At 57.0% G+C, this 21,782-nt stretch overlaps 1 protein-coding gene across 1 annotated transcript in view; it reads left to right on the top strand.

Annotated features, from left to right (window-relative positions):
* HSPG2 (heparan sulfate proteoglycan 2) overlaps positions 1-21,782 on the top strand; it is a 113,150-nt gene that overhangs the window by 37,896 nt on the left and 53,472 nt on the right. Inside the window, exons 2-21 of the mRNA XM_012440030.3 lie at positions 1,365-1,500; positions 2,384-2,428; positions 7,509-7,618; positions 7,719-7,777; positions 8,062-8,222; positions 10,221-10,349; positions 10,612-10,866; positions 10,952-11,071; positions 13,319-13,450; positions 13,611-13,755; positions 13,850-14,001; positions 14,090-14,239; positions 17,503-17,666; positions 18,143-18,322; positions 18,418-18,614; positions 18,723-18,870; positions 19,856-19,983; positions 20,312-20,398; positions 20,487-20,545; positions 20,725-20,792. Coding sequence (XP_012295453.2) covers positions 1,365-1,500; positions 2,384-2,428; positions 7,509-7,618; positions 7,719-7,777; positions 8,062-8,222; positions 10,221-10,349; positions 10,612-10,866; positions 10,952-11,071; positions 13,319-13,450; positions 13,611-13,755; positions 13,850-14,001; positions 14,090-14,239; positions 17,503-17,666; positions 18,143-18,322; positions 18,418-18,614; positions 18,723-18,870; positions 19,856-19,983; positions 20,312-20,398; positions 20,487-20,545; positions 20,725-20,792 — 2,625 coding nt within the window. The remainder of the gene's footprint in view (positions 1-1,364; positions 1,501-2,383; positions 2,429-7,508; positions 7,619-7,718; positions 7,778-8,061; positions 8,223-10,220; positions 10,350-10,611; positions 10,867-10,951; positions 11,072-13,318; positions 13,451-13,610; positions 13,756-13,849; positions 14,002-14,089; positions 14,240-17,502; positions 17,667-18,142; positions 18,323-18,417; positions 18,615-18,722; positions 18,871-19,855; positions 19,984-20,311; positions 20,399-20,486; positions 20,546-20,724; positions 20,793-21,782) is intronic.

The raw sequence follows: 21,782 nt of genomic DNA, 5'->3' as shown, positions 1-21,782 counted from the left end.
CCAGTCACCCCCAGCCTCCCCTTAGTCCCAAGTGACAGCTGATCTTCCCGTCACTATGGATTAGACTTTCACCGCTGAGGTTTCACATAAATGGAATCGTGTAGTTTGTAGTCATTTGTGTCTGGCTTCGATCGTTTGTTCCTCCTTATTCCTGAGTAGGTGGAGGAGGTGGTATTTCAGCTGATTTTGGAGGATTCCTTGGAGTTAGCCTGAGAAACAGAGAGGAAGGGCATTCCAGCAGAGGGGCTGACCTGAGAAACGCCAGAGGCTTGAGGGACAAGGACTGTGGGAGTTGTGGGGGTGGGGAGGGAAGTGGGTCTGCCTGGCTCTTCGTTTTTTCTCCTCCTTGGTCTTTGCACCGACTTGACCTCACTACCTCATCTAGCCCTTGTGGGTTTGGTTTTCCTTCTGACTTAGGGCCAGGGCAGGGCCTGCAGCCCTCATGCCAGGCCATCATGAATCTGTGCACACTTGTGGGGTACAGGGTTCCCTTGGGCTCCCCTGGGTTTGTTTTCCCCTATGTCAGTTGGTGAAACTGCTTTGGAAACATCCGGATCTTGTTTAGTGGGAAGGAGGCGCTCACTGCCGGGACCCACACCTGAGAAGGCAGGTGTTATGGCCACTGCGGCCCTTCTGCTCCGGCCCACATAGTGCAGGCCCCAAGGTGGAGCTCATCCTAGGCTGGCAGCAGCCTGAGGTCACGTGGAGTGGACACTACGCCTGTCCCCATTCAGCCCAGATGCTGGGCTCCGCCTCCGCGCTGCTGGGTGAAAGGATGAGCCTGTCAGTGTGGCTGCATGTGCCAAAGCTAATTCTCCAGCACCGTGGAATGTGTTCCCTGCAGCCTGGAGACCGCGAGGCCAGAGCGAGGCAGGAACAGGAGCCAAGTGGCCTGGGAGGAGCTGCCTGGGAAGGCAGCAGCTTTGAGCAACTCGCCCTTGCCTTCTGCCCGTGTCCCCACCTGTGGCTGGCCCTGGCCCTCCTTCCACCTGCCCATGTCCCCCATCTGTGCTGGCCCAGGTCACCCCTTTACCCGCCTGCATCTCCCCATCCACATGCTCATGTCCTGGGTGTCCCTTGCCTTCTCTTTACTTACCAAAGTGATTTACATTTTATTGTCTGCTTTATTTGAGGATTCATTCAGAATTTACAGGGTTGGGCTCTGAAGCCTCCAGGGGCTAATGGGACTTGGGGAAACTGAGTCAAAAATGGGTTCAGCCCCTGCCTGGCTTACTGAGCCATACTGAATCAAATTTAACTACTAGGGGTGGAACTCCGGGTCCTCCTGGAGGTGAGGGGAAGGGCCATGGGGCTCAGCGGGAGCTGGAGAGAGTGACTCAGTTGGCTCTGTCGTCCACTTACAGGTGACCCACGGGCTGAAGGCATACGATGGCTTGTCTCTGCCTGAGGACACGGAGACCGTCACGGCAAGCCGAATGGGCTGGAGCTATTCGTACCTTTCTGACGATGAGGACCTGCTGGCTGACAGCGCCTCCGGAGGTGAGCCAAGGTCTCCGGGGCTGGGAGCGGACGGGTAGAGGGTGAGACCATGCTTCTTCCCACCGGTCTTTGAAGAGGCCCCATGAAGGTCCACAAGGTGGTGCCTCAAGAGATGGGCTGTGTGTGTCTTGAGCCCTGGTCCCAATGACCCCAGCATCCTCCACTTACAACTTGTGTGGCCCTGGGCTGGTCATCACTGCAGCCTGGGACGATCAGGACCCACTGGGCAGGTGGCTGGCAATACACCTTGTAGGAACTCATCCATCCCCGTACCCCTCCTCTGTGTCCTCACCTGGAGGCCAGGCTGATCTGCCTACTCCTGCCCCAGCCACTGGACAGATAGTTTTGAGTCCCTGGAGTTTGGGGTCTCAGCCCACACCCTCTTTTTTGTTGTTGTTTTTTGAGATGGAGTCTCGCTCTGTTGCCCAGGCTGGAGTCAGTGGCGTGATCTTAGCTCACTGCAACCTTCGCCTCCTGGGTTTAAGCAATTCTCCTACATCAGCCTCCCGAATAGCTGGGACTACAGGCATGTGCCACCACACCCGGCTAACTTTTGTATTTTTAGTAGAGGCAGGGTTTCACCCTGTTGGCCAGGCTGGTCTCAAACCCCTGACCTCAAGTGATCCACCCACCTCGTCCTCCCAAAGTGCTGCAATTACAGGCTTGAGCCATCGCGCCCAGTTGGCCCACACCCTCTGTGATGGAGGCTTCCAAGCCGACTTTTATAGACCATCCCTCCCCAGACATAAGGGAGGAGGGTGACCATTCTTGGCTCTCTCAACCCTGCCCCACTGTGTACCAGGTGCCCAGAGCAGTGCCTGACACCCAGTAGGTACTCAACAAATATATGTTGTTGCTGAAAAAGTCTGTTTTTTGCTTATAGATGGCCTGGGCAGCGGGGACCTGGGCAGCGGGGACTTCCAGATGGGTAAGTTGCTGCGGGTCTCCCACAGGTCTCCCTCCTGCCCCCAAGGAAGCCCCAGAGCCGGTCTCGTGGGTCGAGGGTCTCGAGAGCTCCTTGGGCCTGCCCTGGGGTGCAAAGCAAGGAGAAGTGGGGGTGGTTTCTCACCTGCTGAGTGACAGTTGTGCAGACTGATTGGCAGGTCCCTGCAAGGCCGGTATGAGCAGGTCCTGTGCTTGCCCATGCCACAGGCACAGGGATCAGGGCAGTGGGCAGGTAAAGCCCAGTTCTGCTGGGGACTGAGAGCCAGTCAGCTACTCCACGTTCAAAGCAAAGTTCTCACTTCCCAGGGCAGCTCAGCTGTTGAGTCCTTCCCCAGAGCCCCCTGGGAGCACAGCTGGGGATCCCAGGCAAAGACAAGCGAAACAGAGGGGCTCTGCGGAATCGGGCATCACATATCCAGCAGGGTGGGCAGGGCACAGAGCAAGCCTGACCCTAGGCTTGGGAGGGAAAACCCTGCCTTAAGGTGGGTCACCTGCTGGGAAGCAAGGGCTCCCAGCTTAGGGACATGAGGCTGGGCTCTGTGGAGGGAGGAGAGTCAGCCCCCACCCTGGTCAGACTGGCCCAGAACTGGGACAGGGCTCACTGTCCCTGCTTCCTTCCACTCTGGAATTCTGGGTGGAGAAGGATTGACCCTAGGACAAGGCCCAGTGGCTCTGTATGGTTCCTACTGCCCCCTCTGGGAGGCAGCCCCTGGGACAGTCTGTGACCAGGGCCAAGGATGGAGCAGGTGCTCAGGTCAGACTAACCACTGGGCTGCCTTCGCCCTAGGTAGGCCTTGGACAAATCTGGCCTGGGCCTCTTCCAGGGTGGAGGCACCTCACTTTAGCAGACATATCAGGGGCCTTCAGATGCCAGCAGGTGGCATCCTAACTGGGTCAGTGCAGACGGGAGGGTTGGTCCCTGGGTAACCTGGTCCTGACTGTGACCTCCCAGAGCCCAGACTTGGGATCCGCCTAGTTTTCCATGTGTAGGTCCCCACGAGGCTGCAGGATGCCTGGGAGCTGGGTGGAGCTTTGGAGAGGGAGTGTCAGGTGGGCCCCAGGCACACACGCCACGTCCAGTCCTGTCCCGGAATGGCCTATGCTAATGCGTCCCTGGAGCTGCCTCTGGGCAAACCAGGCCTGCGTCTGATCCTCCCTGTCCATGCATGAACCATTTCCCGCCCTCCTGGGGTGCCACCCACTGCAGCAGCTCCACACCAGCTGGGCAGGCCTGGCCAGCCCACCTGCCCTCCGTGAGAAGCAGCTGTGAGGGTAGGCGAGGCCAGAGGAGGAAGAGGTGGGGGACAGGGTGCAGCAGCTGGAGGGGGCCCACACCATGGTAGGTGCTGTTCCTCGCAAGTAGGAACAGGTGGGGCCTCAGACCCTCCAGGCCCAAACCCTGGCTCCTGCCAGCTGCCCTTGGGGCAGGTCCAGGCAGCTGGGCTGAATGGCAATCAGGGAGGCAGCAGTTGTGTGCCTTCCTGATCCCAGGGTCGCAGGGTGCCCGCTCAGCCTTGATCAAGGGCAGCGCCCGCCACCCCTGCACTCGTAAGCCAGGGCCGTCCTGACCATCATGGGGCCATGCCTAGACCCTGACCCAGTCCTAGACCCTGGACTCCAGCCCCTGAGATGACTCTTTCCCTCCTCCCCCTGGGCCTGGCTATGGCTCCCTGGTTCAGCTCCAACCCCGAGTGTCAACACCCCCCTCTGATAGCCTCCCCTCCCGTTTCTTTTCATCTTCTGACCTGTCTCTTTCTGTCTTCCCCCACGCCTATGTGTCCCCCCCCGCTCTGACACTGTCTGCATGTCTGCGTGTCTCCCCTGCCCTCCTCCCTGCCTGGGTCCTCTTCCCCACTCTTCGCTGCCCTCCCTCTGCCTCATCCTGTCCTCCCTCTCTCTGGCTCGCCATCTCTGCCTCTCGCCCTCTCTTTCCCTCTTGCCCTCTCTTTCCCTCTCTCCCCTCTGCTTTGATCTTTTTCTTTCTTTCTTTTTCCCTCTGCCTTTTTCTTTGCCTGTCTTGCCTTTTCTCTCTCATTCTCCCCCCAACTTTCTGTGTCTCTGTCTTTGTCTTTCTGTCTCTTTGTGTCTCCCTCTCTCTTCCAATGTCTCTGCCTCTCTCTCTGGTTCTCTCTGTCTTGTCTCCCTCGCTGTCAATCTCCCTTCTCGCCTCCCTGTCTGTCTCTACTCTGCAGGCTCGGGGCCACCCCTGGGCCACCCGCCCGTGGCTGGCATGATGGTCTCGGAGCCTGATGAGGCATCCCCTCTCAGTAAGTGACCCAGGCCCGGGCCAGGTGGGAGCGCTGCTCTCTCTGCCTCCCTCTACATCCTCTCTCCCCACTCTTCCTTTTCTCTCCTTTCTCCCTATTCTCTTCCTCCCCAAACCGCACTTTGCTGTCAGTCACACAGGAGGCTCAGAGGCACCTCCCTAAGGAGTCCAGGGACCAGGCCAGCCGCTGCACCTGCCCAAGACACAGCCAGGCCTGCCCTGGGCCCACAAATCTAAACACAGGGGTCTGGGACCCTGGCATTCTTCCCCATGGGTGTTGGTCAGGCAGAGATGGGTGCCGCAGACCTGCAGGGAACCAGGCCCTGCATTCCAGAGGCCGCTGTGTGCATCCCACCACAGGCTGATCCTGGGCCCACCCAGGGGACCCAGGGCTGGAGTTCAGGGGCCTTGGTGTGTTCAGGGGAGCTCTGTTGAGCAGGGATGAGAATCAGGAGTTGGTGGGTAGCCGGCTCCGTGGCTAGGGCTGCTCAGGTGTGCAGCCGCCACCTCCGGCCTGGGTACAGGGCAGCTCTCTCTCTCCCCTAGTCTCTGGTCTCCCTTTCCCAGCCTCTGGCTCCAAGGGAACTCACCAGATAGGGTTAGAGGAGGGAGAGGACTGGCCAGAGAGCACCCCTATCCCAAGGCAGCCTCATCTCTGCTGGCTGCACCAGTATCCTTGGCTCTGTGGGCTGGTTCTTTTTTTCTTTTCTTTTTTTGAAATGGAGTCTTGCTCTGTCATCCAGGCTAGAATGCAGTGCAGTGACACAATCTTGGCTCACTGCAACCTCTGCCTCTCTGGTTTAAGTGATCCTCCTGCCTCAGCCTCCTGAGTAGCTGGGATTACAGACACACACTACCATGCCTGACTGATTTTTGTATTTTCACTGTGTTGGCCAGGCTGGTCTTGAACTCCTGACCTCAAGTGATCCACCCACCTCAGCCTCCCAAAGTGCTGGGATTACAGGTGTGAGCTACTAGGTCCAGCTTGGGGGCTGGTTCTTGAAGTAGAGGTGGCCTCACCTTCTGCCCCACTGATAGACATCAGCAGCAGTGTGGGAGACGGAGGGTGTTTGCTTGCCCTTGGTCTCAAAGAAGGAAGGAAGGTGGGGTCAGGCTGGAGGGCCTGTGCCCTTTCCAGGCCCTAGTAGAAAGGGGCTTTGTGGAGCTCCAGCCCCCTCCCCTGGGATCGGGCACATTCCTGGGCAGAGGCCCGGCCTCCTCGCCCTCGCTGGGCCATGGGCTGAGGCCAGAGGCTTGGGTGGGGGTACTCTCAATGGGCCTCTGTGCTGGCTCACAAGGGGCCTCTGTGGCCAAGCCATGATCCCCACACTCCAGCCCACAGAGCCCCTCCCACCCGGCACCCAGGAGCCCGGTCCAGCCCAGGCCCTGTGGTTCAGAGCAGGCAGTGCCAGGCCTTTCTTCACCCCAGCCAAAGAGGAAGAGTGTCCTGTGCACCTGCAGGCCAACAGACAGAGTAAAGTGGGAGGATGGGCCTGGCTGTAGCACAGACAGTGCCACTCCCTGCTCTGCCACCTACACACCGGATTTCAGATTTTTGGATTCGGATGCTTGGCTTGTATATGAGTCATTTGTCACTCTTTTCATTCATATTTATCACATACATGAATTCACAAACCTGGTGAAACTTAATGAGTATAAAATGTCTCGTATATAGTAGGTGCTTAAGAAACGACAGATGCACTTTGGAAGGCCGAACCGAGAGGATTGCTTGAGCCCAGGAGTTTGAAGCCAGCCTGGGCAACATAGCAAGACCCAATCTCTACCAAAAGTCAAAAAATTAGCTGGGCATGAGGGCATGCACCTGTAATCCCAGCTACTCGGGAGGCTGCAGTGAGCTGTGATCGTGCTACCGCACTGCAGCCTGGATGACAGAGCAAGGCCCTGTCAAAAGAAAAGAAAAGAAAGAAACAACAGACGCATGTGTATGCTCACACCAGTCTGAGATGCATTTATTCAGTCATCACTTAACGAGGAACCCGCTGTGTGCCAGGCACTTGAGGGGAAATCCCAGGTTCCCCCTCATCAAGCTTAGAGTCTGGTGGTGGACAGAGGATGAGGCAGCTTCAATGCTCGGGCGCTTTGCTGTGTGCTGGGTGCTGCATCTGAGCACAAGGGTCTGGTGCATGTGAATGCAATATCATGCACTCCTCGCAGCCATCCAGGTGGGGCATGCAGTCAGTATCCCATTAGGAAACAGAAACTCAGAGCCGAGACCCACGATTGTTACTGTGATGTGAAACCTGGCAGAATCTACACAGTGCCTGGTGGAAAGTGCTCCGCGAGGGAAAGCAGGGCACTGTGGGAGCCCAGGGGAGCGGTCTCTACCCCAGCCAGGGCAGATCAGGAAGATCAGGAGGTGATGGCTGGCCAAGTCCTGAGGAGTGAGTAGGAACTGGCCAGGGAAGGCTGGCAGAGCCTTTCCCAGTCACATGCAGGTAATCCCTGTGCCAGGCCAGCCCCCTCTAGGAGCCACTCCTTCTTGTCCAGCCTTCCTGTGGACTGCTGGGGTCTCCTCTTCTGCACCATCACTTGGTTTCTGGATCAGGCTATTTCCCCTGTTAGTTAAAGCCCCTCAGTCAAGTTGGAGCCTTGACATTGACCCCTGAGCATGTGTATAGCAAGCTGTGCTGGGCATGGCTATGGACACACAGGTGTCAGCCTTGATTCAGGCCTCCCAGGGCCATCTCCGCAGCTCTGCCTGAATGGTCCAGCTGCCTAACGCCACTACGTGCCACGCTGGGCCTCTCAGAATGATACCTCCTTTACTTTTCCACAGTTTACTTCCGAGCCCTGGTGAATTTCACTCGCTCCATCACATACAGCCCTCAGCTGGAGGATGCCGGCTCCAGGGAGTTCCGAGAGGTGTCCGAGGCTGTGGTAGACACGGTGAGGCGAAGCGGGGTTCAGGAAGCTCGAGGGCATGGCAGGGCAGGACTGGGGATGGGGTGAAGGCCTCTGGGGCTGATGGCGCTGTGTCCCTCCCCAGCTGGAGTCGGAGTACTTGAAAATTCCCGGAGACCAGGTTGTCAGTGTGGTGTTCATCAAGTGAGAAGGGGCCCCCGGGGGCTGCCGGGGGACTTGAGCGGGTAACCTGGAGGGGGCTGATGAGGATGGGAAGGAAGCCTGGCACCACGGAAGGGCCTATGGGATGAGTCGCTATCGGTGGAAATTCAGGAATTGGTTGGGGGATGACTGGGACCTTTAGTTGCCCTGCTTTGGGTACGGGCGGTTCCAGAACAGGACCTGACCATTGGGGCAGGAGCCTCATGGAGGAGCTGAGAGCACAGATGTCTTGCTGACCCTCCTCTCCTGCCCATCTCCATCCCCAGGGAGCTGGATGGCTGGGTTTTTGTGGAGCTGGATGTGGGCTCGGAAGGGAATCCGGACGGGGCTCAGATTCAGGAGGTGCTGCACAGGGTCGTCTCCAGCGGCTCCATGGCCTCCTACATTACCTCTCCCCAGGGATTCCAGTTCCGACGCCTGGGCACAGGTGAGCCTATCCTGGTGCCTGGGGCCGCCTCCTCCAGACTCATAGGGTGGATGGGGGGGACCTTTCAGTGTCTCCACCGTGGGCTCCCAACTTGGGCTTGCACAGCTTTAGAAACAGGGAGCTCACTACCTCCTGAGTCCACCCCATCGATCTTTACACAGTCTTGGCTTGATAGAGCACAGACTGTTTCCTCTAGCACATCCCCATTAGACCCAAGTTCCGCTCCTTCCTTCTAGACCTCTACACATTGACAGTAGGTCTTCAGGCCGTGATTCATCCCGTACTTACGAGTCCAAAACACATTGTTACTTAATATTAACCAGCAACTGTTTACTGAGCGCTGACTGCCCTTATTTCCAGCCTCCAGGTCAGTCTTCACAGCAATTCCTGTGCAGAAAATGTTATTCCCCGTTTCAGAGACGGGGGAACTGAGGCTCAGAAATCAGAGACGGGGGAATTGAGGCTCAGAAAGGAAAATCTGAATTTGTCCAGAACCAGATGGGCAGATAGTGAAAAGGCTAGGATTTCAAACAAACTCAAGTCTTGCCAGAACCTGTGATGAGAGAAGCAGGAGAAACTGAGGAACAGAGAGACTAGGAAACCGGTCCAAAGCCACGCAGCTGTTAGGTGCAGAATCCCGGCCTTTGTACTTGGGGTCAGCCCAGATTTCCTTCTGCTGTGCCCCTGATCTCCTGTTTCAACATCCTGAGTGTTTTCTTTCTCTAGCGTAACAGCCCTCGGTCACCCCTCACAGGCTGTGGTTCTCAGCCCTGTCTCCATCTCAGTTTCCTCTCTCTGGGAAGACACTGACTCAGTGGAACGCAGAATGGAACAAACTCCATTCCTTCCATGGTATAGCACAGTTAGAAAAACAGTGAAACCATCACCTCCCTTGTCCTGCACCTCGATTCAGCCGGGCGTAGTGGCGTGTGCCTGTAGTCCTAACTACTCAGAAGGCTGAGGCAGGAGGATCACTTGAGCCCAGGAGTTTGAGGCTGCGGTGAGCTAAGCCAGCCCCCTCTAGGAGCCACTCCTTGTCCAGTGCACTCTTGTCCACGCCACTGCGCTCCAGCCTGGGCGACAGAGCAAAACACTGTCTCTAAAGCAAAACAAAACAAACAAACAGTTAATACACCTAGAGATCAGCCTTGCTCTTCTGGTACCACTAGGCCCACTGTGGGGTTCCAGCCCTTCTCTCTCACTTTTCAATGAGTCCTCCTGGCTAGGGATGGTGGAATGGCCTGGCCCAGCCCTGCGGCCCTCAGCTTCCGGCTCCCAGGCGGAACGACCACTGACCACGTCTTCCTTTTCAGCACAGACCCCCCCACCCCCGCCGGCCGCTGTGGCGGTCGCAGTGACGCCAGGTGAGAGTGTAAGCCAGGCCCAGGCCCAGCCAGGCTCCTAGAGAAGTTAAGGATGGAGAGGAGGCCGGGCATGGGGGCTCCCATGGCGCCTGTAGCCCCAGCACTTTGGGAGGCCGAGACGGGAGGATTACTTGAGACAAAGAGTTCAAAACCGGCTTGGGCAACATAATGAGATCCTGTCTCTAAAGAAAGAAAAAAGAAAAGAAAAAAATTTTTTTTAAGGATGGAGGGGAAAGAAGGATGAGGGTGAGACAGCTGGCTGGGCACAGCCCAAGACAGCTGGGCATTCCCCTCTCCCCTCCTTTGTCCTCACTGGGCCAGGCTGTGGCCTGCATGTGTGTGGTGTGGATGTTGCATGTGTGTGGCGTGGTTGTTGCATGCGTGTGGCGTGTCACCTGCGTGTGGGGTCTGTGTTAGAGATAGGGGAGGCCACTGCCACATATCCCATGTCCCACGTGTGCTGTGGATGTGTGTACTACGTGCTCCTTGCCCTCACTATGCCTGCCAGAAACCGAGCTGCCCTACACAGGGCACCGAGGCCCACTCCAGCCACGCAGCACCTGTGCTGTTCCCGCAGCTTCCCGTACCTCCCTCCGGCCACCTCTGACTCCAGTCTGCTCCCTTCCACCCGCAGTGCCCCAGTTCCCAAGAGCCTGCACCGAGGCTGAGTTTGCCTGCCACAGCTACAACGAGTGTGTGGCCCTGGAGTATCGCTGTGACCGGCGACCCGACTGCAGGGACATGTCTGATGAGCTCAACTGCGGTGAGGGGATGTCCAGGGCCACAAGTGGGTTGGGCCCCAACGGAAGGCCAGGGTCCTACACCTGGGTCTTGGGGTCCGTCGGGGACTATGAGGCTTTGGTGCAGGCAGAGGATGGGGGCATAGGAAGGGTGATGACAGAGCCAGGCAGGGGGCGGCAGGGAGTGGTGCTGGGGAGTACAGGGTGGGCCTGGGGAGTGTGGGGGACAAGGAGCAGGTGAGAGCCACCCGCTTCTGCCAAATGCCAAGCGGACTCTGTCCACAGAGGAGCCGGTCCCAGGAGTCAGCCCCACATTCTCTCTCCTGACCGAGACGACACCTTTACCGCTCCGGCGGGAGGCAACCACCACAAGACAGCCACCACATACCCAGGCTCCCCAGCCCCTGCTTCCTGCTTCCGTCAGGCCCCTGCCCTGTGGGCCCCAGGAGGTGGCATGCCGCAGTGGGCACTGCATCCCCAGAGACTACCTCTGCGACGGACAGGACGACTGCAAGGACGGCAGCGATGAGCTGGACTGCGGTGCGCACCGGCAGGGGTGCAGGTGGGTTCGGGGAGCGGGAAGCTGGCCCGGGAGGGTGCTGCTGACCCCTGCCTGGTCCCCTAGGCACCCCACCACCCTGTGAGCCCAACGAGTTCGCCTGCGGGAATGGACACTGTGCCCTCAAGCTGTGGCGCTGTGATGGTGACTTTGACTGTAAGGACCAGACCGATGAAACCAACTGCCGTGAGTATCTGCGGGTCCAGCTGAGCACCCCCCCTGCCCTGCCCAGGCCGTTTGCTCCTGCCCCACCCCTGCACTCCTGGTCTGCCCCTCTCCTCCACCCTACCCCTGCCCCGCCCCTCCGCTTTCCCCAGTCCCCCAAGCCTGTTTGTTTGCTCTCCCTGGCTGGGTGCGGAAGGCCCTGCAACACATTCCAAGGTTTATGTCTGACTACAGCCGTGAGGCCTCTTGGCCCTGAGCTGGCCTTTGGTGAAGCAGTGTGCTTAGCCTGCCTGTGGTTCGTGTCTCTTCATTGCTTTCCTTTATTTTTGTTACCATGAAGCTTTTCTTTGTTTTGTGTGTGGGTTAGATGAATGGCTAGGAGGGTTCTGTGTGCCAAGGTCGCTTGGCGATGGATCCTTGGCATATGCATGCAAGTCAGAGCCTTATCATTATGGACTTAGAAGCCTCCTCTGAAGCAGGGACTGGGTTATTTCTTCCTCCATCTGTCCAGCTCTTTGTCCATCTATCAGCCTACCCACTCATCCATTCACCCATCCACCTGTCCAACTCCCTACCGCCCATGCACCCACCTATGCATCCATTATCCATCCACCCAGCCCTTCATTCATCTGTCCACCCCACCCATCCATCCATCCGTCCACCCATCCATCCATCCATCCATCCATCCATCCATCCGTCTCCCCACCCATCCATCCACCCACCCATCCATCCATCTATCCATCAATCTCCCCACCCACCCATCCATCCATCCACCCACCCATCCATCCACCCACCCATCCATCCATCCATCCATCCATCCATCCATCAATCTACCCACCTATCCATCCATCCATCCATCCATCCATCCATCCATCCACCCACCTATCCATCCACCCACCCATCCATCCATCCGTCCACCCATCCATCCATCCATCTATCCATCAATCTCCCGACCCATCCATCCATCCATCCATCAATCTACCCACCTATCCATCCATCCATCCACCCACCCACCCATCCATCCATCCATCCATCCATCCATCTGCCATCCTTCTTCCCTCCCATCCATCCTTCCAGCGTCCCCACTCCCCACCCTCATGGTATCCATCTTTCCAGTTAATGCTGTGGACATTATGGGCGTCCTGACAGTTAAATAGGAGGGAGAGACTGCAGAGGCAGAGACCATGTCAGGTGGCGTTCTGTGTGTCCTGTCCCTTGAGAAGCCTGATGCTTGTTAGTGCGAGATTGAGGCTAATCTTCAGGCGCTTCTCTGTAGTCCTGGGTGGTGTGTCTGAGTGAATGTCCGTGTTCCTGCTGTGAGCTTGTCCAGCTTCTCCTTGGCTTCCTTCCCCTGCCCACTCCGCAGCAAGCGCTGGGGACAGGCAGCATCGTGCCATAGACCGGTGGAGTTTGAGGATGCCTTTCTGTGGTTCTAAGCTTGCCTGACAGTAGCAGTCCCTTGGGAGAGAGAAAGTAACTGGGGGCTTTAGTTGGAAGGCCCTTCTCAGGGGTCTTTGCTGGGGAAGTCAAAGGAAGGACAGGTCTTTGTCAACAGCACAGAACAAGACAACCTGAAGGCCGAATGGCCTCGTGGGATTCTGACAGTGTGGGGAACAGAAGCCCCCGAGCTGTGTTTGTGGCTGCCTCCTGGTCTCCTCTTGCACCTGCTCTATGGATGTGCGGCTTCCACTCCCGCACGACTGTGACCTCTCTGTCCCTGTCTGTATCTCTCTCAAGCTCCGTCTCCCTGATGAAGAACGTTGGTCACCAGCCAGTAGAGAGGCCTAGCAGGGCCCAGCCCTTGTCCCGGGCTACTTCCAGCCTCTGGCCAGTCCCTAGAGGGCCTGTCAGTGGGAGCACAGAGTGCTGAGCCCTGCAGGGACCATGCTGTGCCGGGCGCCTTGCCAAGCCTTTCTGGTAGAGAAGGGTGTACGGGGCATTGCTGGTGCCCAGAGATGCCAGCCCCACTGGCTGTGCTTTTGACATGGGTCTTCTCCATGTGTGCAAGATGGCACTTCTGTGACTCTGAGGGTGGCTGGGTGGTGCTGTGGTTGTGACAGTGACATGCCAGCCATGACTGGCATGGGGAATCAAGTGGAGTGAGGGATGGGACCGGGTAATGTGACGAGTGGGCTCAATGCTGGCTGGCGGCCGAGTCATGCTGGCTGTGAGCTGGACAGTGTTGTACAGCAGGGGCTGGGCGTGGCAAGGGCCACTGCGGGTCATGTGAGCAAGATGAGAGCCAGAACCACCTGGCTTTGTCCCCAGCCTCCAAGCGCCCTGAGGAAGCGTGCGGACCCACACAGTTCCGGTGTGTCTCCACCAACACGTGCATCCCAGCCAGCTTCCACTGTGACGAGGATAGTGACTGTCCCGACCGTAGCGATGAGTTTGGCTGCAGTGAGTAGGGAGCTGGCGTGGAGATGCGGGCCCTGAGCTGGGTTCTAAGGGTTTCTGTCCAGCCTCAACCTCCGCTCTTCTCCCGCCTAGCCCCTCGGAGCCCTCCCTCTGCTCCTCCTTCCTTTACCCCCCACCCTCACCCATGCCCTGGTCTCCTCAGTGCCCCCCCAGGTGGTGACACCTCCCCAGGAGTCCATCCAGGCTTCCCGGGGCCAGACAGTGACCTTCACCTGTGTGGCCATTGGAGTCCCCACCCCCATCATCAACTGGAGGCTCAACTGGGGCCACATCCCCTCTCATCCCAGGTGTGGCTCTGGGCCCAGGTGGTGGGAAGGGAACGTGGGGTGGCTGGTCTAGGGCCCTAGGCCAGATCCCACCACTTGTCTTGGGGCCCACCAGGGTGACAGTGACCAGCGAGGGTGGCCGTGGCACACTGATCATCCGTGACGTGAAGGAATCAGACCAGGGTGCCTATACCTGTGAGGCCATGAACGCTCGGGGTATGGTGTTTGGGATTCCTGACGGGGTCCTGGAGCTCGTCCCGCAGCGAGGTACAGCCAGAGGGCAGGTGTCGCCAGGTGTGGGGGCGGAGCCGGCTGCCCACTGTGGCCTGCTGCAGCCCCCTCCCATGCCGCCCAGCAGGCCCCTGCCCCGACGGCCACTTCTACCTGGAGCACAGCGCCTCCTGCCTGCCCTGCTTCTGCTTTGGTATCACCAGCGTGTGCCAGAGCAGCCGCCGCTTCCGGGACCAGATCAGGCTGCGCTTTGACCAACCCGATGACTTCAAGGGTGCGTTGGTGGGCGGGTGAGCGCTGTGAGAGGTGGGAGGTGGGTACCAGGCTCTAGTGGGCACAGAGGATAGATGCGGACAGATGGGGCCAGATTTCAGGAAGGAGTATCAGTCACTGAAGAAACACTGAGCCCTGTCAAAAAAGCATTTCGGGGGAAAACCAACATTTTTAGGAAAAGCCCAATCCCCACCTGCTGCCTGCCTACTTCGGGTTACAGAGACGATGGGCTCTAGAGCCCTGGGTCGGATCCTGACGTGGACGCTGACTACCTGGGTGTCCTGGGTCAAGTTACCCGCTATCTTGTGTCTGTTTCCTCATCTATAAAGTTGGGTGGGGGGAATAATAACTACCTCCTAGGGCTTTGTAAGGACTTCCTGGATTCATGGCTATAAGCCTCTCAGAATTGTGCTTGGCCTGTGGTCAGCGCCCAGGAAGTATTTGCCAATGTCACGGTCACTGTCCTGGTTCTGAGAGACAGAGGTGCCAGTGTGCCTGGAGCATAACAGCCCAGACTTTGGTGTCTTAGCCTGAGGCTGGCCTCCAGCCGCACCACGTACCGCCGCTGTGTCTTTGGGCAAGTCTCTTGGTTTCTCTGGGCCTGTTTTCCCAAAGATAGAGGCAGGCGGCTGGACTTAGTTCTTTCCGGCTCTGAGAGGCAGAATGACAGGATGGCTGACAGCATGAGCCCAGACACCTCCTAGACTTGGGCTTAAGTCTCATCTATGTATTTCCCACCTCGCCCCAAGCAGCCCTCACCCTGCTGAGTTTCAGAGGATTAAACGCATGTGGAAAGTTAGCTCCAAAGTACTCAACACATGTTATGCCCTTTCGTTGGTTGAGGAACCTGAAAATTACTTGTATAAAACGTAGTGGCCAGGCGCGGTGACTCACGCCTGTAATCCCAGCACTTTGGGAGGCTGAGGTGGGCAGATTACCTGAGGTCAGGAGTTCAAGACCAGCCTGACCAACATGGAAAAACCCTATCTCTACTAAAAGTACAAAATTAGCCAGGTATGGTGGCACGTGCTTGTAATCCCGGCTACTTGGGAGGCTGAGGCAGAAGATGCTTGAACCTGGGAGGCAGATGTGGTGAGCCAAGATCACACCATTGCACTCCAGCCTGGGCAACAGAAGGGAAACTCTGTCTCAAAAAAAAAAAAAAAAAAAAATTTAGTTACCTAGCCAGGCATGGTGGTTTATGCCTGTAATCCCAGTACTTTGGGAGATGGGGGAAGGAGGATTGCTGTAGCCAGGAGTTCAAGACCAGCCTGGGTAACAGTGAGACCCCATCTCTACAAAAAATTAAAAATAAAAAAATTAGCCAGGCATGGTGGTGTGTGCCTGTAGTTCCAGCTACTTGAGGGGCTCAGGCAGAAAGATCTCTTGAGTCTGGGAGATTGAGGCTGCAGTGAGCTGTGATCACACCATTGCACTCCATCCTGGACAAGAGAATGAGACCACATCTCTAAAAACAAAACGAAACTTAGTTACCTCCCAAAGTTGTTCCCCATTATATTTAGAATGCTAATGGCCATGGCCACGATTTGGTGAGCAGGCAGTTGGCCCTGTGGCTTGACATGACAGTCCCTGAACTGCCAATAACCCTTGCAAGGTCAGAGCTGATCTCACAGTTTTAAGATGAGAGCCCCAAGTCTCTGAGAGGTTGTGGGGCTTCCCTGGGTTCATACAGCTGTTTCGAGGGAGACCTGAACCCAGGGCTGTCTGATTGGAATCTGGATGGTCCAGGAAGGGAGTGGTGGGAATTCCAGGGTGAGCAGATGGCCTGTGTGCGCATGGTGATCAGGAGGGAGGGGGCCTGAAGACGTCCCCGGAAGGCAGGGAGGAGAGGAAAGGGATGGAGTAGTCTAGCCTTGGGGCTGTGCTCGGTCATTCTGCAGATGAGGAGCTGGACTCCCCCGTTGCAGGGGATTAATTCGGGGTGAAGGGGAGAAGCTATTGGCAGACAGATGTGGACTCCGCATAAGGAAGAACTTGCTAAGAGTCAAAATTGTCCAGAGCTGGAAGGGATGGCCTTTAGAGGTCAGACGCTCCCAACCATGACAGCTGCATCATCCAGTTTGGCAGTCACTGGCCATGCGTGCATGGCTCTTTAAATTGAAATACAATGATTCATTCCTGAGCAGCACTAGACATGTCTCCAGCGCTCAGTGGCCACATGTGACTACAACCGTTACTTTTAATGGCAAAAACAGCAGTCACTTTTGCACCAGCCTACTAGCTACCATAGTAAAGAGTGTAGGTACAGGATATTTTCACTCCACCGAAGTTCTCTAGCATGGAGCTGTCCCAGAGCTCTGGGAGGGCGCCATCAAGGAAATTCCTGTGTGGGGTGAGTGTGCGTGTGTTCATAGGAGAGGGTCGGACTGGATGAGCCGTCATAACAGCAGCAGCAGCAATAAGAGCTAGCCATTTTATATCAATTTGCTCACTTCGTCACTCTAGGAGGCAGGCTACTGTAAGCACCATCTTACAGCTAGGGAAACGGAGGTCCCTGCCCAGGCCTACTGCACACCTGGACTTGGGCTCCTGTTCTTCAGCCTTGTGCAGCTCTCCTGCCCACAGGGGTGTTCCAACCCTGAAAGCCTGTGGGTCTCTTGGCAAGAAAGGCCCTGAGAAGTCCTGCTGCAAAGAATCTCCTTGACCTTTCTTTGACCCTGTGTTTCCCAGATGGTTCCCAGCTATCATTCTATGGCATTGACGTTCATTCCCAGAGCATGTTTTGGAAAATGCTGCTCCAATATTTGGGAAGGAGGGGGAAAAAGCTGCATTTTCTTTTTTCTTTCTTTCTTTTTTTTTTTTTTGAGACAGAGTCTCACTCTGTCACCCAGGCTGGAGTGCAGTGGCGCAATCTAAGCTCACTGCAGCCTCTGCCTCCAGGGTTCAAATGATTCTGCTGTCTCAGCCTCCTGAGTAACTGGGACTCCAGGTGTGCACCACCACGCCTAGCTAATTTTTGTATTTTTAGTAGAGACAGGGTTTCACCATGTTGGCCAGGCTGGTCTTGAACTCTCGGCCTCAAGTGATCCACTCCTCTCAGCCTCCAAAAGTGCTGGCATTACAGGCGCGAGCTACCATGCATGGCCAAAAACTGCATTTTCTTAACTTTGGAAGAGAAATCAAAGTTTTCTCAAAATCAGATTTCCCTAGAACTTTCCTGTCTTTCTGGGTTGCTGGCCTTCAAGATGGGTGTATCAGGCAGGCCCAGGCTGCAGCCCTCAGCCTCCTCCTTGCTACCCGCAGGCGTGAATGTGACGATGCCTGCACAGCCCGGAATGCCACCCCTCTCCTCCACGCAGCTGCAGATAGACCCAGCCCTGCACGAGTTCCAGCTGGTCGACCTGTCCCGCCGCTTCCTCGTCCATGACTCCTTCTGGGCTCTGCCTGAGCAGTTTCTGGGCAACAAGGTGAGGGGCCTGGGCTGCCACGTGGGCTCTGCTCCCTCTGCAGCTGGTGGGCAGCAAGACAGACTCGGGGGGAACGGTGTTGCCATGCCCCGATGCAGCCTCCTATGGCAGCGGCTCATCCATTCAGTGCAGGACCTCTCCCCAGCCCTATTGGCTTGGGAAGAAGAACTGGCCTCCCCTCCTCCTGGGAGCCCTCCCTGACCACTCCCCCATGCCTGGGCTGGGTTCTGTGCGTTCGCACTGGCCTCCCTGGGCACTCTGTGCACAGCATGATTCTACACCCTGCCATGGACCAAATACCCTAGAGTCAAGGCCTGAGTCTCACCCATCTCGATTTCCCTGTGCCCAGCTCAGTGCCTGGCATGCAGTGAGTCTCAGGCAGAGTGAGGGAGGAGCTGGAAGACTGTAGGCACCTCATAGGCATGGTGGGTGTCAAGTGAGCCCACAGCTACCGCCCCGATCCACCCTGTCGCCAGGTGGACTCCTATGGTGGCTCCCTGCGTTACAACGTGCGCTACGAGCTGGCCCGGGGCATGCTGGAGCCAGTGCAGCGGCCGGACGTGGTCCTCGTGGGTGCCGGATACCGCCTCCTCTCCCGAGGCCACACACCCACCCAACCCGGTGCTCTGAACCAGCGCCAGGTCCAGTTCTCTGAGGTGGGTGGCACCCAAGCTCTTAGGCTGGGAGTCAAGGGCGATTTTGGCTGGGTAGGCGCTGATGTGTGACCCCTGCCACCTTCACCCATGCTCAGGAGCACTGGGTCCATGAGTCTGGCCGGCCGGTGCAGCGCGCGGAGCTGCTGCAGGTGCTGCGGAGCCTGGAGGCCGTGCTCATCCAGACTGTGTACAACACCAAGATGGCCAGCGTGGGGCTGAGCGACATCGCCATGGATACCACCGTCACCTACGCCACCAGCCATGGCCGTGCCCACAGCGTGGAGGAGTGCAGGTGCCTGAGCTGGCTGGGCTGGGAACCACAGAGACCCTGACAAGGATAGAGGAGAAACGGCAGAGCCTCACAGTCCTTGCAGTGGCTCTCTCGGTCCTGTCCCCACAGATGCCCCATTGGCTATTCTGGCTTGTCCTGTGAAAGCTGCGATGCCCACTTCACTCGGGTGCCTGGTGGGCCCTACCTGGGCACCTGCTCTGGCTGCAATTGCAATGGCCATGCCAGCTCCTGTGACCCTGTGTATGGCCACTGCCTGGTGAGTAGTGCCAGCTGGCAGTTGGACACTAAAATAGGAGCAGGGACAAGGTGTGAGACTCCCTGTGCTCATGAGCTCAGCACAAGCCTCCACAATGACTCATGGCTGGCAGATGAGCCATCATGACCTCTGGATGCAATAACAGAGATATAGGCTGGGCGAGGTGGCTCACACCTGTAATCTCAGCACTTTGGGAGGCCAAGACAGGTGGATCACTTGAGGTCAGGAGTTCGAGACCAGCCTGGCCAACATGGTAAAACCCCGTCTCTACTAAAAATACAAAAATTAGCCGGGCATGGTGGCACATACCTGTAATCCCAGATATTCAGGAGGCTGAGGCAGGAGAGTCATTTGAACACGGGAGGTGGAGGTTGCGGTGAGCCAAGTTCGCACCACCGCACTCCAGCCTGGGCAACAGAACAAGACTCTGTCCCCCCACCCTCCTAAAAAAAACCCAGAGATACAGCGTCCAGACGAGGGAGGTGATGGTCCTCCTGTCCTCCACCTTCGTAGACTAATCCTGGAGAGGGCCGGATGAAGAAGCATGGTCCTCCAGAGGGCAGCCCTGAGCGGGAGAGGCCCTTCGGGTAGTATTGATTTCTTAGGAATAGTGGTCAGAGCTGGGATTGTGGAGCTGACAGGAGAGAAGGCTCAAGCAGGGCAGCACTGTCATCCAAATCCCTGCAAAGGCGTCGGGTAGAAGAGATGGACTCTGGGCAGCAGAACTGGCCAGTGGGTGCCAGTTGGAAGAGGGTGGCAGGTTTAGGTCATTAAAAAGCAGGCATTTGGAACCATCTATGGGACGGGCTGCCGCGTAAGGCAATGAGGTCCCCGTCATCTGTAAGTGGTTGCAGCTGATGCTCCCCTGTCTGCAAAGCTGTGCCTCCAGCATGATGGGGAGGCTGAGCCAGACGGCCTCACAGGCCCCCCTCAGCATCTGGCCCAGTTCTGCTCTCGAAGTTGAGCCACGACCTCCTCCTCCTAGAATTGCCAGCACAACACGGAGGGACCGCAGTGCGACAAGTGCAAGGCTGGCTTCTTTGGGGATGCCACGAAGGCCACGGCCACCGCCTGCCGGCCCTGCCCTTGCCCATACATCGATGCCTCCCGCAGGTCAGCCCCCGCTCCGGGTGGGGGGTTTGGCCGGGGGCAGTGCAACAGGCCAGGAGAATACTCTGGGCAGGGAGGCGGGAGGCTCGGATTCAGATCTCAACCTGGTCACTAAGTTATCCCACGCTCCTTGACCTCTCTGGGCCTCAGTTTCCTTTTCCGCATAATGGACCACCTGCCTTCCCACAGTTGCTGTGAGGCTGCCGGGCAGGGAGATGGCGTCATGCCTCATGGCACACTGTCTCTGTGTGGACGGTAGTTGTTTCCCAGGGTGAGAGTAGAAAGCCTGACCCCAGTCCTGCCCAATGCCCTGTCCACATGATACCCACAGATTCTCAGACACTTGCTTCCTGGACACGGATGGGCAAGCCACATGTGACGCCTGTGCCCCAGGCTACACCGGCCGCCGCTGCGAGAGGTGAGGGAGAGCCTCGGGGGCTGCAGGAAGGGGTTCCCTGGGCAGGGGCATGGAAGTGCCACTGATGGCAGCGCCCTCTCTCCCCTAGCTGTGCCCCCGGATACGAGGGGAACCCCATCCAGCCCGATGGGAAGTGCAGGCCCATCAGTGAGTATGGCTGCCACCATCCCATGACACCCACCCCCCAACCCCACCTGGGCTGCACACCAGGCACCCTCCCTCCCCGCCGCAGCTCATGATCCTTGGGGGACCACTCTTCCTCCCTCTGCCCAGGCCGTGTCTATCCCATTCCTACCTGCCCTGCCAACACCTGCTTTGTGTTCCAGACCAGGCGATTGTGCGCTGTGATGAGCGTGGCAGCATGGGGACCTCCGGGGAGGCCTGCCGCTGTAAGGTACGCATGCCATCTGCCACCCACCCAGGGGTCTTGGGGCCCAGCACCACAGCTGGGAGAAGGAGGAAGGAAGCTTTGTCCTCTCCATAGCTCCCTGGCCAGTGGGTGGTAACCTAGTCAGAGCTGGTGGGCCTGGCTGACTGGTCTTCCGCACCAGGAGAGGTGGCCTGGCGTTGGCAAGTTGCTCTGGTTAGGCAGTCGGGCCACCTGAGTTCAAGTCCCAATCATTCTTTGTGCAGCCTCTGTATCTGCATTGTACCTTTGCATCTGCCATACTTTGTCCATTGTCACACTGATACAATGATGTAGATATTAGTGTCCCCAATTTGTGATATGAGAAAATGGAGGCTCAGAGAAGGAAGGTCACTTACGTTAGAATGGGAGCATCGGCCGGGTGAGTTGTCTCATGCCTGTAATCCCAACACTGTGGAGGCCAAGGCGGGCAGATCACTTGAGGTCAGGAGTTCAAGACCAGCCTGGCCAACATAGTGAAACCCCATCTTTACTAAAAATACAAAAATTAGCCAGGTGTGGTGGCAGGCACCTGTAATCACAGCTACCTGGGAGGCTGAGACAGGAGAATCGCTTGAGTCTGGGAAGCAGAGGTTGCAGTGAGCTGAGACTGCACCACTGCATTCCAGTGTGGGCAACAAGAACGAAACTTTGTCTCAAAAAAAAAAAAGAATGTGAGTATGTGAAAAATAATGGACTGATTCTGAAGTCAGGCACTCCTGATCTTAAATCCCAGAGTGGATTAGCAAGCTGAGTAACTTTGTGCAAGTCATTTCACATCCCTGAACCTCTGTTTCCTCATGTGAAGGATGTAGGTATCACCCACCTCTCAAGGTCCTTACGGGACTTAAATGAGGTGATGTTGAATGGAAACCAGAACAGTGCATGAAACACTCCATAAATAGTAGCAGCAATTATTTTAATTAAGTTGCTGTATTTTAAATCTAAATTTATTGATGAGCCCCCTGGTAGCCAAAG

Source organism: Aotus nancymaae, unplaced genomic scaffold, assembly GCF_030222135.1.
Source record: "Aotus nancymaae isolate 86718 unplaced genomic scaffold, 86718_ANA_hifiasm-v0.15.2.pri h1tg000053l, whole genome shotgun sequence".
In the NCBI taxonomy this organism is placed as follows: domain Eukaryota; kingdom Metazoa; phylum Chordata; class Mammalia; order Primates; family Aotidae; genus Aotus; species Aotus nancymaae.
Note: the sequence above shows the minus strand (reverse complement) of the source record. Positions and strands in the feature narration are given on the sequence as shown.